At 37.8% G+C, this 15,312-nt stretch overlaps 1 protein-coding gene across 3 annotated transcripts in view; it reads left to right on the top strand.

Moving 5' to 3' along the window:
* The window catches only part of TAF2 (TATA-box binding protein associated factor 2), a 63,308-nt gene extending 50,999 nt beyond the window's left edge, over positions 1-12,309 (top strand). For all 3 annotated transcript variants that reach the window (XM_040586037.1, XM_040586038.1, XM_040586039.1), the window contains 2 exons: positions 384-489; positions 10,675-12,309. In XM_040586037.1, the coding sequence (XP_040441971.1) occupies positions 384-489; positions 10,675-10,940 (372 nt within the window). In that variant the 3' untranslated portion in view covers positions 10,941-12,309. The remainder of the gene's footprint in view (positions 1-383; positions 490-10,674) is intronic.
* Positions 12,310-15,312: the final 3,003 nt, after the last annotated feature.

The following is a 15,312-nucleotide window of genomic DNA, read 5'->3' as shown; positions in this document are numbered from 1 at the left end:
TGTAGGGTATTCAGAATAACAGCAGTGGCTTCTGCTGACTTCCCTTAAAGCTGTGTTCAAACAAAAGACATGTTGTGTATATGTGTACAGTAGTTGTTACGCTTGCTTTAGCAGAATCGCTTCCCATCAGATTCTTTATTGGCTGGCAAGAACTAAAGTTGACAGTTAATGCTCTTGTTCACACAGCTTCATGGTAAATTAGAAAGAAGACAAGGCACTGACCCTTTTTAATTTTATTGAATTTTTAGTCCTTTGCAGTGGTAGATATCACTTCCTTTCCCTCTCACCCCCAGTTTACCTCAAAAATAAAATATTTTAAGTTCTGTTTAGTGATATTCTTACAAGTTATTAGCATCTGCTTATTTTTTTTCCTGATACCTTAGTTCTCAAACTCCCAAGAAGAGGAAGAAATTGATATGGACACAGTTCATGACAGTCAAGCCTTTATTTACCATCATTTGAATATGTTGGAGAGACCATCCACACCAGGTACGAATAAATTTATTGGCAAAATGATAGTATGATTTTTTTAGACTATTTCAGTTTGGGGGAGTTACTGCTTGTTCCCATACATATGATGTTGTTAAGTGTTAAATGTTAACTGAATTCCAGGAAGCATGTTAAAGGGTGCATAAGAACATTTCTTTAGCTTCCAGTCTATATGGAATGTGTACCTGCATGTTTTCATACATATCTAAGTAAAGGAAGTATGTATCATGCTTATAAAAGTGAAAAGCTAAGGAATTAATAAAATAACGTAAAAATAACCTAAAAATAAAATACCATAAGCAATTAGGTAAAACTTAGTTTGCCATAGTTGTCATTTAAAAAGTAGTAATTTTGAAGATTAAATTAAAACAAGTAGCAGGACTATTCAGGTTAAAAAAATATATCTAACCTTATTGATCTATGATTTAACATCAGTTAAAAAAAATTCAAGCCTCAAAGATGCTTGGAAGGCCTTTTCAAAGTTGGAAAGATTGCATATATGAGTAAAATAGTTTAATTTCAAACACTTCTTTTCTTTTACTCCTTTTCTTAGTATCACTTCCATAAAATACTGGACAAAATTACTTCTCAAAGAATAGTGTTTCTTAGAAACCGTAAGGCAGGTTGAACTTCACTGAGGAACTTCCACCTTCTCAGTTTATCTGTCATTAGCGAAGAAATTCAGTGGTTAGTCTCATTTTCTCAAAATATTTTAACTACATTTTTAAGTTGACTTCCAGAACATGCCAGTGGAGCTAAACTGAGGTAGTGTGTCTATGTAGCAAGCATTTTGACAGATCTTCAGTACACACCCAAAACAAGGTTTTAAGGTTGCAGGACTGCAATATGTAAAAGTGAAGTATTTGGCATTAGAAGTAGGATTTAGAGTAATCACCCCTTTGGTTGTTTTTCTGTTTTTGTCCTGCGGTTGCCTAATGTAAAACACGGGCAGACAGCAGGATCTGGAACATTGGTTCTGTCTTGAGGGCCCTAGGTCCTGAGCTATGCTGACAGGTGACCTCATCTGCTTTCCCTGGGACCTGGCAATTTAGTGGCCTCATTTAAGAGAAAGGCTGGTGGATGTTCTTCCTCACAGTATCCTGCTGAGGCTGGTGCCTTGGTGCTGGCCAGCGGTGTGGAAGCTGTAGGCTCATACTCCCTTAAGGCCTAGTGACTTAACATTTTTACTTCCTTGGCAGATGCTGTAGCCACTAAGATGTTTTTTGGGGTTGGGTTTTGGTTTTGTTTTTTATTTTTATAAAAGGTAACTGCTGTCATTGCTCAGCTAACAAATGAAGTTAACATGGTGACACAAAACACAGGGAGGTCGAGTTTCTGGATTCCATGTGGCCCTTGGTTAATGACATGTGCCTGTACAGCCAGCTCCACTGGGATGGATTTGCTATTAGGTATTTAGAGTAGCAAACCTCACAACTTTTTGCCTAAAGCATAGGCATTTCAGCAAAAGGGAAGGCTGCATATAGGTTGCTCTCATGAATTTAGGAGCCTAATTCCACACAACCTTCACTTTTAAACCTCTCAGACCTGCTTTGAATTTTGTCCTCAGTGTTACGGTCAACCATCACATTTTCTGTTACAGCAAAGAATGACACATCCATGGCATGCGAGTGCAAAGCTGATCCACTGAGAATTAGTATTTATAACTCTTACGTGATATTTTGCAACAATTTTTTTTTTACTAGATTTACACACTCTACGGAATATAAAGTCATAAACGAAACTGCCAAATACTTCACAAACAGGACTTACGGGACCCTCTGTACGCCAGCTCTGTGCTCCAGGACTATTGCGTATTAAGTTTGTGCTAGAGTTCAGAAAGGGTCAGGTCTGACCAGGAGTGGAGTAGTGGACAGCTGACTGCTGCTTTTGTAGACCTACAGCAGACAAAAGCTACTTGGAGTTTCATTTGTGTGCTGAATGACCTTCTCACCTCTGCTGTTTAGGCATTCAGCACACTAGAATACATTTTCTTTCCTAGGTAATAAATGAGACAAATGCTGGGGTTTGCCACAGAATTAATTTTAAATAATAAGCCTTTGAAAAGTATTATTTTAAAGCACTTCAGATTAATTTCATTTTCTTTGGTTTGTGCGGTTAGAAACAGTTCCACTTCAGATATTCTTTGCTTCTAAAATTTCACCTGTTTCTTATTCATAGCATTTTTCTTAGAAGCAGAGATGTATGAATTTTAGACTGAGTAAATAAAGACAGTTCAGTCTTTAGGAAATGGTGTGCTTCTGAGAAGAAACAGATTGGGGGGGGGAATAAAAGCATACATAAATAAAATTGTTCACACATAGGAGTGTTCTGTTTTACAAAGAAGTCTCTGATAATGTTTCCTGAGGAGCTTTGAGTTTTTGCAGGAATGATGGAGGATGGGTGTACTTCAGTGAGTGATTCTTGTCCATCGATTTCACAACAGGTTCCGAAATGGTCTCAGTATCTTGTTACTAAATCTGTAAGGTCTTGCATCTGCCTCAGTTCTGTGACTCTTACTTGGAAGGCAGTGAGCTCTTAGTCCATACTCAATTTTCCTTTCACAGCTGTGGGTTATGTCCCCACGTGTCACATGAAGTGTTAGGTCATCAGCCAAACACAGCCTGCAAACAGCGGCTGCCAGGAGGAAGTTCATGTTGGGTCTAAATCCTGCCATATCTGTGGTTTGGGTTTTTTTGTCGGTTTTTTTTTTTTTTTTTTGCACTCCCCACACCATCCCAAATGATAATTTGGATTTGTTCAAGTTGATGTAACCCCCCTAAAGCCACGAAAACATTATTTCCCTTCAAAAGCGCTTTTTTTTTTTTTTTCTGTATGCTTTTGCTCGTGGATGTGGAGGATTAGAGTTGAGAGACACTGCAAAGGCAGTAAAAGAAGTCTTGTACTACAACTCTTGCAGGATTACAAGTTTCAGTACTATAATTACAGCATTTTCCACAGTTCGTATAGAAAATGTTTTAAATCCTACTAAACCATCCTGTCTACAATAACAGAACTGTGAACTCTGGTAGTTACAAGGGATTCTGAGCATTTTTCAAGAATTATTAAACCACACAAAACATCAGCTGTGAACTGTCTGAAGAATGCTGTTATGTTGATTATTCATCTGCCCAAAGGACTGGAAACATGGCAGCCTCCTTTGAGCTTCTAAAGCTGTGCAAGGTCATATTTCTAATGCTAGAACAGGCTTTTGTTTGCTAGTAAATCATCGAGAATAGTAGTAATGCTCCTTACTCTTCTCTTAAGAACAAAAGAATGTCAACATCAGATTTTGTGTAAGCGGTAGATTTAAACTCTCTTTTCAGATTGTAAGTTGTCTTGTCCTGTGTTGCTGACTTCAGTGAAGTCAGATTAAGATATGCTTCTTCATTTACCTTATTGTTTTGCTCATCTGAAAGTACAACACTTCAAAATTGACATTTAAAAAGTTCTTCTGTATGTGTTAGTAGTTATTGATGGGCCTGTTCTTTTTCCAAAATAAATGCCTGGCTGTAGCCTGCGTGATCTGCCAGTGAAGTTGCATGTTGTTATGGCTCAACAGGTCATTACTGATAAATGTTTAATTATAATTTTCCCAACAGTTTTTGATAGTTTGATAGTTGATACAAAACAGTATCCAATTATTTCTTTATTGAAAAGATAAAACAGGTAAATACACTGATGTTTTCCTTGTGCACTGGCAGTCCTTTTTCTGATTACATTCAGGAGCAGTGGGCTTTGAGGACACATCCTGAGTATTCAAACTCAGATCAGAAAAATCCTTTGGCCATTGTATTAATCCTTTTGCTGTTTTCCAGGATAATCAAACTGGAAATTTCCACTGCTGGTCTTGTAGGTGACTTTACCATGTGGATGTCCATGAAATTTTGAAGGTCTAGGCCACACTCATACGTGTTGATTGGATTGTGGTCTCAGAGTCTGCAGTTTCAGGAAGTAATGATTTAGCTGGATTTAATTGTTTCTGGAATGATTTGAAACTGGATACGCACATAACTGCAGTAAAGCGTAGAGAGAAACCACTGTAGTCATTATGTTTCAACAGTACATTTACAACAGTAGATTTGAGCTTGTGGCACAAATGACTGCATGTCAAGTGTGGATGCAGTAGTTAATACGAATTCTGTCTGAACTGTGTAAGAAGCCCGGTCCTCTGCAGCGCGGTGGAATTACCCGAGTTAGTTATAGGAGCACCAGTACCTCAAAGTTCAGCCATTAATGGCTCCCTGCCAAAAGGGGTTGCAGAAGCATCAGCACACAGACAAATATATCAGTGAACGCTTCTTGGATGCAAGGGCACCACTTGACAATGATGGATTTTTGCTTTACTTTCTAAGGAGGAAAGCACTGTTACAACTTGTAGTACCTTTACATAACATCTAATATTAATATAGTGTCTTTGATAGTATCCATTATGCATACGTTGACTTTATTACCTAAAATATAACTGTTTCCAAACTGGTAACTTATAGGCTTTGAGGTTCTGTAGCTAACTTTTCCTCACTGAAATAATGTGTGGTTAATTGTACGCTTCACAAGGAAGGGTGTTTTCAAGTGCTTTATCCTAAAGTGCATGAAAGCAGCTTTAATAGAAACATAAGCTCTGCAGATAAAGTGACAACATAAATGAGAATTGCTGCAGTGTCAACTACATGATTTAATAAAAACAACATAATATTGTAGCTGTGACTGTCTCTGAGAAAACAGCTCAGAGCGCTCTCAAACCTAGAAGATGGATAAGGCTAGCAACTGAATTTCCAAGTGAACTACCTAAAACTGTTAGAGGCACAAAGTATTCTGAATTGACTTACTGATTTAAATGTTCTTTTTCTCTAGAGTAGAGAATATGCTAGAATTTTCTAGAATATTAAATGTAGTAAAAATAACACTCCAGTTAAGCTATTATTTTAATGTAAGGACAAAGCAGTGTAGTTGCTAAATAAAAGTCAAAGGAGGAAATTAATGAAACCATTACCAGTTAAAAGTACATTTTAGTTAAATCACCAGCTTGTCTCTGCAATACTTTAGCAGAGGCTATTCTCTGGTATAGGTATAAGGAATTATCTATCTGGATATAAGTCCCACTAAAGATACGAAGTCAAATAAATCTGTAAATTGGAACTAGTTAATTTTTTTATGGTGGAGCCAAATTAACTGCTGTGTTTAGCACATCCTCAGAAAATATTTGGGTGGTTTTATGGTTTTTTGACTAGACCTTTACCTCTTACTCTCAAACTTTAAATTTTGTCATGTGGTCCTTAAAAGAACACTCTATGAGACAGAAAGTTGTTAACTTTTTTCAGAGGTAGCTGATTTGAAAATTCCGCTCTTAAGACAAATGGCAAGACACACTTGCATTCTGGAAGCTTGGAATTATTTATGCTTGATAACTTTTTATATGTGCTTTGTTGATGTTTCAACAGATGCATAAACACAGCAGTAAATTAAAAAATAGTGTGTCTTCAGAGTTTCCAGGGTAATACTAAAAAAGTAAAGCAGAAATAAGGAAATACAGGATAATTGTCAAAACAGTTTTTAAGATCCTTTCAGCTTTTTTTTTAGTGTTCTCTCATTAGAGAAAATGCTAGGCAGAGCTGCAGTTCAGCTGCTAGGCAAGGGAAGTGCATTTTTTTTTCTCATTAGCAAGCTTTCTTTGGGTTCTGGGAGGGACATATCAAGTGCTCCATGCTTGTGTTGATGTCCCCTCCTTCCCAGAGGTGGTCAGTGTCAGGTTCTGGAGCACCACCCTGTCCTCAGCTGAAACACTGGACTTATGGGCCTTACCCTTTCCTGTGATTTTGTGAAGTTGGTTTCTCCTTCTCTGACATTTGAATAAATCAGGGTGCAAATGGGGTCATTTTTAAGAAGCATCAATTTGGAGAAGCCCTACACAAGCCAGATGTTCTAAATAGATTGTGCATTGAAAGAAACAGAGACTGTAAGTCTGTGGTGCCCTGCCCTCTTCACACAAAATCAGAAATATGGGAGCGACCACATGGAAGATCTTATGAAAGCTTGTTGGCATGTTAAAGTCTCAAGTTGCATGCTCTCAAATTGTAAAGATTAAAAAAATAAAAAAAAAGAGTAAAATAGGTAAAACACAGTACCCAACATCATTGTTCGATGTTCATTCGCCAATGATTCTTGAAAAAAACCCAAAACTTACCCTAGATAATCGATGAATTATCTGACTGTGGGTTTTTTTATGACAGAAAATGTTACTTTAAAGCTTACAGAGATCTAAACCCCTTTCATTCTAAAACTAAAATATGAGATCTGTGTTTTCATATTTTATTCTCTCACACGATATCTACAGCATTTTTATCTGTCCCTGTGAAAAGGTGTGCACAAAGTTTCTGATCTTTCTCCCATGGGATAGTAATCCTGTCTAATTTTAAACACCTACCCAGCTAGCTGGAACACCACAAAGCCAACAATTACATTGGAACCTCCACATCCAAAACAGAAGGATATCCAAGTGGATAGACACATGTATGTGCATTTTCTTCCAAGGAATGCTAAAAACCACTTCAGAAGCAAGCTCCTGGGCTCACCCTTCAATTATTGTCTGTTTCTGTGATTTGAGAAACCCGTGTTCCAGCCCTGCTCCCTCTGCCAGGAGGACGTGGGTTCCCTGCAGGAAGAGGGAGTGCTCCGTGCCTCCCTGCAGCAGTCCTGCTATCCCTGTTGATTCAAGGATGTTATTAATGCCCTGTAAAGCAGTTCCTGTTTACACTTGCTTTTGTAGTTTGGCAGGTTTCTGGCGTGGGCTTTACATAGATATTAATTAAAAAGAAATCAAATTGAAGAAAAAGTGTTCTGTAAGCTTAACAGTGAATTTTACAGGTGGACATCTGTAAAAAGTTGTATAGAGCTTTTATAGGTCTGTCCATCTTACAGACAACTGAGTTTGGAAGTCTGCATACCTCCATACCTCCTCCCTGAGCCATCATCCAGAATCAATATATTTGATTCCTGATTTTAAAGCAGTATTTAACAGTAGGAGGAAATTTTCTGAGTAGTTGTTACTTTTACATTTGAAAAACCCAACAGATCATAGTGATCGTTGACTTCTCTGAAGAAAATGTATGTGTACTCTTAGTACTGGCTCAGTAAAAGCAGATTTTTGTAATGACGTTCTTTCATGTCTTACTGACATTTGTGCTGTATTACCGATGTTGACTGCCTCCTTAAGTGTCAGTAGCCCTTGAGTTGCAGTTGGATCCCATTTCTCCCCTTCCTGAAGATCTTCCAGCATTTTTCAGTTTCTAGGTGCCCATCACCACCCCTTCAGTCCTGTTGACTTTAAGCTACTGTTGTAAGTGCTCCCTAACTTGCTCCAGTCAATGGTGTTCAACTGCTTTAAATAGTAAGATTTATTTAATAACCCACTGAAACAAGAAGTGGTCGTGCAGACTGTTGCCTTAGCAGAGCTGGCAGTTCAGTAAACAGCAGGAAATTTGGACAATGGGTGGGTAGTGGAACAGAGTCAAGAGGGTCTGTTTGATTGTGTCCTTGGTAGTCTTCACTGGCACTTGGCACTACTGCTACATCATCCCTGCAGGCTTAAGCATGTTCTTGTACTGGTTATACTGGGTTAAAATTTTTAAAGCTCAGAGGCTTAGCTTTCCTTTGAGGTTGTTACAGATTTAGTGTCTAGACTTACAGGTTCAGTTTCCGTATAAAAATAACTCCACCAGTTGGAACTAATGGAGCTGTGAAGTTTTAATGGTTTGTGTCATGTGTGTGGGTTTTTTGTTTTCTTTTCGGTTGACTTTAGTTTGCTTTGTATATTTTAATGCATCATGTGCCTGTAGTTTTGAGAACATGTGAGAATGTGTTCTGTACCGTAGGTAATCTTTTGTACATCTTTCATGGACAAACACCAACCGGTGGTCTTCAGGTCTTTTGCCACGACCTTTATTTCCATGTTACTAAAAGCTGTGTTGTGTCGCTGCCACAGTTCACCTTTAACTGCTGTAGCCTATTTTAATGGTGTCAAGTACTGTGTGCTGTGATTTTCTGAGGTACAGCCTTCAACCATTCCTCTTCTGACAGCCTGAGTCAGAAAGGCTCTTTTTCCCACCATTCTGTCTTCTGTTTGATGGCTGGTTTTGCATCCTTGCAGCTGCTAAAGAAAATTTTCTTACATGTTTAAAAGCTTTAGAGAAATAAGCTCAGGTTACAGGCATAGTTTTAGGTACAGGTACAAATTCCTTAAGAGAAATATAATTAAATAGTTAAATTGTGAAGCAGTCTTGTACCTTTTTGCATCAAATACAGTATAGTTTGCGTTCTGTCTGCATTGTCAGGAACAGCTCCGGGTAACAATGTAAAAAAGTTGTAGTAACTGTGGATTGAAGTCAGCAAGTGGAAGTTTGAATTTGTGTGTGTATCTTCTGTGTGCCATAATATACATAAAAAAGTAAAATCAGTGTGAGTTCTAACAGTAAATCTTTGCATTGATAACATGAGCTTACTACTGCATAGCTCTGCTGAAATAAAGTTTTTTAAAATATTTGTGTAGTAGAGATTTTAAGTCTGTAGGAAACTTGTACTCTAGTCTAGTTACCTTTGTAACATCAGTGGAATTTTGTATTGCACCATATTCACATGTTGCAGTTGAGCCCAAACATATTTCTCGAAAGACAACACTTTTGCTGTTTAAGACTTTAAGCAACAGAGATTTCACCATGTTCCACAGTAAGTCATTGATTATCCTCACTGTAAAAATGTTCTGTATTTCTATTCTGACTTCTAAACATTGCATACAGATGTAGATTTTTGGTTTTTCAGCCATATTTAAAAACAAAGAAACAAACAAAAAACCAGAACAGCTGTACTTTCCCGTGTATGTGCTTGATTGAATCAGTTGTTAATCTTTTGGATAAGGCTAAAAAGATTGCATGGAAATCTTTCTCAATGCTTGTTCATCGTACTACAGGGAGCTGGCTCTTCAGACTTCCCAGTATCATTGCTATAGACAAATCATTCTTGCCTTTAAAGATACAAAACCAACCACCAAACTAAAAAATGTACTAGGAAAAAAATGCGTTCTCAAATATACAGAAAAAGATAATTAAAGGTATATAATGTAATTCCTTGTTATTTAACAGGGATATTTTCACCAGAACCTGGGGGGATGGGGCAGGGACGATGATGACACAACACACAGCCCCAAACATTTAAAGCAACTGTGAAGAAAATCCATTTTAAGTAAAACTTAAAGGAATAGTTGTCTTCAAAAATCCGATGGTACATTGCCACGTTTATCTAGTAGTTAAAGCATGTTCTTGCAACGTGAGTGATTTTGTTCAATTTCCACCTAAAGGAATTCGAGCCTTCCTACTTTCCAAGTGATTCCCCTCATTAACAATGTTATTCTTAGATTATTGCCCTTTAATCCCTACTGCTGAAGCTATTGCAGTTTGTGTGAAATAATGAAATGTTAAATGAGCCAAAGAGAGAATGAGGGAGTCATTCAGGAATTGAGAAGTCATGGATCAGATTTTCCTTCTTCAGATTCAGATACCAGGCTTACTTTAGTGTATTTGTGAAATATATGCTAATAAATACAGTCTAATTGTCTTTATTGGAATTTGCTTTTTGTTTAAGAACAGAATGTTGTGTGTAATTTTGCAGATAGGCTAAACTGGTTGTAAGGTACACATTTTTGGAAAAAACAATTTAAGTCTTCCGTGCAATAGCGAAAGGTTTGTATGTTCTTGCAGGGTGCTTTAGCTCCTGACTACAAGGAGCTCATATCCCAAAACTGTACTTTAATGTATGCTAGTCCTGCGCTTCATACCATAGTTTTCATAAGCAGGTATGTTTTCATTATTCATGGTATAGTGGCCTTCCTACTCTATTTAAAAATGAATTTCTGGAAGCTAGTATAACTTAGAGTTTCTTAGCTCTTCACAATTCCCTGTTGTCTGGGATACATTCATACTTTTGAGGGAGGAAGGAGTACCCCTATAAAAATTGTCAGTAATACGGGAACTTTAAAGAGCCTTTTCTGAAAAAAACTAAGCGCTAATGGTGTAAGTATCCATAACAGATTCTACATTTGCATGTTTAAATGACAGTGTAGGTTTTATCTAATATTTCAGAATTTCATATGTTTGAAAACAATGCAAGTTACTAATCCCACTATATCCATTCTTTCAGGTAAAGAACAATCTTCGGGAGAGATGAACATGCACCCTGTCTCAGCAGCTCCACTCTCTGTGTTTAGTAAAGAATCAAACTCCTCAAAACATAGTGATCATCATCACCATCACCACCATGAGCACAAGAAAAAGAAGAAGAAACACAAGCATAAGCATAAGCATAAACATAAACATGATAATAAAGAAAAGGATAAGGATCCCTTTGCTTTCTCTAACAGTCCAGCCAGTGCACGATCAATCCGTTCCCCGTCACTTTCAGACTGATACGGTGGCTTCTCTGGAGTTCAACCTGCAACATTCTCTGAATACGTAGAAGGATGTACATAACTATAGCTTCTATCTTTTTTTATGGAAATAAGAATATGCGAATTGCCTTAGCAATTCAGAAGCTCTGCCGCCGTCCTCGTTTGAAGCCTTCTATTTGCATATGCGGTTGTTGAAATAATATGATTCAAAAAATATGTTTTATGATTCTGAGTCATTTTGTATTTCACTGTTCTCCACACCTCCCACTCTTTTTTCCATTTTGAACAAAGAAAACAGCCCTTTATGTAAGGGCCCCATGTCCACTGGCAACCCCCTGCACATCATGCTGACCATGTGTACTGCCAGAACCAATTATGTTTTAAGCCTTTGAAGAATGTTATGAGGCAGAGTATGTTTTAAGCAGAAGCCAATTGCCAGACCTTTGGTGAAGTGCTGTTCCCAGAGTAGTATTGTATAACCAAGCGTAGACCTCCTGAGAAGACAGGGATTTTCTGTAGTCTTCGGTTGAGCTGTTTCTTGCTTTAACCATTATAATGTAATTTCAGAAGTTCAAGAACAGTATGTAGAACATTGCCTTTTTCCAGGTACTAAAACTCTTTAAAAATTCCAAGCTGCTTTTAAGCTGCAGGTATTTATTATGGACATGACCCTTTGAATATAATGACATTCTGCAATTACATTTTTGGAATTCTAGCAAAATGCTTAATGCATGTTTTGTCCTGTAATCAGGCTTTTAGAAATCCAATAAAGGTTGCAAATTATTTTGAAAGGGGCAGATTTTTTTCTTCCAGCCTGACATTAGAATATGCTTTTGAAAGGTGTCTTTGCTGAAATGAAAAAAAAATTTGAAAAGCTTAAAAATTAAAAGATTGAAAAATATATATTTCTTCCTACTGAGGGGTGGGGGTTTTTTTGAAGCATTCTATATGATCAGCTCATGAATCCACAGGAGAAATACATCAACAGATTGAGCTAGGTCTGGGACTTTAAATGATGGATACGTTGACATTTCTTCAGCTGTGTTTTATGCAGTGTACTATTTGCACCCAGCTAATGTTTTATTTAAAAACTTAAGTTTTAGAAGTTTTGCTAACAGAGAGAAGTAATCTCTAACACTTTTTATGTGTTTTCCTTTGTTTGTATGTAGAGGCAGGGGTTTTATTTCCATGCGCTGGTTGACTTCTGTTGCCCAGTTCACTTGACATTTAGTTTTCTACAAGATGGTTACTTTTTTTTCCCCCAAATTCCTGTGAGAGACTGATTCTCCTTTTTAGGGCAAAGAGAGAAAGTTCAACACGTACCCAGGAAGTTTTTTGTTTAAGCCATATTCTGTTTCATGAAAGTTAATAAATACTTTTGTATTATATACCTGCTATTGAATCCTGTAGTTTTTGTAATAACAACTTGTCTGTAGAACAGAAAGATGATAGACTCAGGTATTTAGGAATACACATATACTTATTTTGTTATTCAAGCACCGTATCCCTTTAATACTGTGAGGATAGTTGTGCTCATCATTGTACTTGGAACACATATTAAGATATGTTTGGGCTGGATTTGGACCCGGGCACCATCGCAGCCTCTCCCCATCTGCTGCCATACCAGCAGCTCTTTACGTGAGGTGAAGCCCTTACCTTGATGAGTTTTGTTCCTTCTCTAGCAACAACTGCAAGATCTTACAGCTTAGGTGAGCTAAAGGTGCAACAGGAGCAGGAAAACACCCAGGCGTGGGTAGAATGAAGTACTGAGCGTGTTTTGAGTAGATTAACCATGTGTGCAGCTCGGCTTACCACCCCTCTTGAGCCAGCAGGCTGCTATGTTAGCATCGTGGACTGTGAATCACAGGGAGAGGTTGGAAGGCTATAGTAATAGCTCAATGGAAATATTTTTAGGTGTTTTTCCCTTGGCTAAGAAGTGAGGTAACAGTGCCAAAGGTGTTTGTGGAGACCCAGGCTAATAAGCAATGAAAGCTGGCATTGTTTGGGAGAGTGAAGGCAGATGCATTTATATTTTAAAAATGAGGTCATGGATTATTTCGGCTGGTGTAGTTTCTACTTTTGGAGACAAGGATTTACACTCTTAAGCTGTGGGGAAACGTATTGTTCAGTGATAGAGGCAGAGGACCGAGGCAGAGCTGTAACACGGCAATCCTACCATCGTATGTTTGGCTGTATGACTTTCAGTGAACTACTGAATATATGCTCAGGAAATATGGCAAAGATGCCATTAATAGAAAATTGGAGGGGGGAAAACATCTAAAAATACTTTCAGTACAGTTTCTGAGGTTGTGTCATGGTCCTGGTTCAAAGTATCCATCGGTGTGCTTGATGCAATACAAAGGATGTTTGAGGGCTGCAGGTGGTGCAACAGGAATGGCTCTCCAACGGGTGGATGTGCTCACAAGTCAGTAATTGGGTAGATTGCACAGGAGATCCAAAAGCAACGAGCTCAAATTCAGTAAGAATGAAGGTGAAATGCTGAACCTGGGGAGGGGAAACTAAGGTGCGTGAAAGCAAACTGTTCCCTGCCATCTTACAAGGTGCAGTAAGGAAAGAAAGCATCTAGTTGCACACAGGTGAGCAAGGATACTATTGCAAAAGTAAAACTCTCGTAAGGATTAACAGGAGGTTTTTATTGTGAGATGTGAAAGTAGCTGTTCTATCAAGTGCCACTGATTTGGGTCACGACGTTTTAAGAAAGAAGCAGGCAAACTGCCCCAAAGAGAAACAACAGATAACATTGCACATAAGGAAAAAAAGAAAGGGAACTGAGTATTCCCAGTCTAGAATAAATGAAGTCTGCGGATGGAACTCTCCCTTCTAAAACCGAAAGGACTGCTACAACAAAAAACGTTTATCAGTTGTTCTTGATATGTCCTGTGGGAAAAGACTGATGAGCTTTATTTGCAAGAAAAAAAAAAAAAAAGTTGAATGTTAAGATGGGAAATATTCTAGGTAACATGAAAGCTCTTTTCTTGCAGGTTTTTAAGCAGCAAATTGGCACATGTCTGCAGGGGACGTTTATGGGATGTTTCGCCCTGCCACAGTGCAGGGACCTCAGTGCTATAGTTCATTTTCATGGTTTCTTTGATATTCCATTTATGTCACTGAAATTACTCCGGTGGCTCCCTGGATGTGATGGGCGCTTACGGAGGGCTTGGGAAACGGAGGCCTTTGCCTGCCAAAGATCTTACCCATTGCACCTCAGCCTGGGTTTTTCTTCTACTGAAAAATCCATGAGTATTTCGAAGTTACACCCTAACATCAATTCAAGTTCTAACTTTGTATCTGGATGGAGGATTAAGCTCTTCACCCTTGCTACCTTCAGACCTGGTAGGCTGGCTGTGACCTATGCAGTTGGTTTTGGGCTGGGTTCTGATTTTCAGTCACAATTTTCCGTTTGTGGTGCGCTGCCCTTGAAACAAAAGGAGAGCAATTTAATTTTTAGTGGGGTAGTATCCAAATTACAGAAGAATACACATTACACATAAAGTTTAAAAGCATATGTTGTTGAAAGTGCACAAAGAGGTCAAAGTCTGGAGAATTTGTTTGACATCTCAGTTTTTAACATGAATTCCTTTGTTTTGTTCATTATAAACACTGTAATAAATGTAAGTGTATGGCAAATACGTAATATTAAAAGACCCGTATGAATTTTTAATGCAGATTTTTAATTTAGCTTTGGGGTTTTATTTCTCTACATAATTATAGAACAAAATGTCCACAAAGTAACTGCTGTATCTCTTAAATTTGTAGACATGCTCAAGTATCTAATTAGGATATAGTTTCTTTCCTTAGGTGTCCAAGTAAGCATTCACCTGCAGCTTTGGTCAGCTACTAACCAAGCCATCAGCCTGTCCTGGTGCTGTGGAGAAAGGACAGCAGGAGGCGAGTTCCTGGATGAGTTCTTGGGTGAGCTGGTAACATCTTTCTACCATGAATTGTGCCACCCCATAAAGCGCTTTGCCTGGCATTTGGGATTCTATCAATGATAATTAAGTATCTTACACTCTTTAGCTTTTTGGGATGTAAAAGCTGTTTAGTTTTAATTCATTTCATATTCCTAGAAATACGATAATTTTTGTAAATTTTTGATACAAGGATTTTTTAGTCATGTCAATATTTTCAGTTCAAGACAGTTTATTCACAGAAACTTAAGAACCTGTTTTTTAATGGAGCCTCAATATTGCACAGGGGCCCTTAAAATACACAAGGTAAACAGAAATGTTTTGGATAAGATTTAATTAATGTTATATGTTTATGGTTTTATATGTTCATAAAAATACTTTCATTCATAAAATATATTTTTCCTGGTTTTATAATTTAAAATGGCAAAAATAATATATGAGAGTTTACATACACAGTAAGTC

This window comes from Falco naumanni, chromosome 3 (assembly GCF_017639655.2).
Source record: "Falco naumanni isolate bFalNau1 chromosome 3, bFalNau1.pat, whole genome shotgun sequence".
Taxonomy (NCBI): domain Eukaryota; kingdom Metazoa; phylum Chordata; class Aves; order Falconiformes; family Falconidae; genus Falco; species Falco naumanni.
The sequence above is the reverse complement of the archived record's forward strand: the minus strand, read 5'-3'. Positions and strand labels throughout refer to the sequence as shown.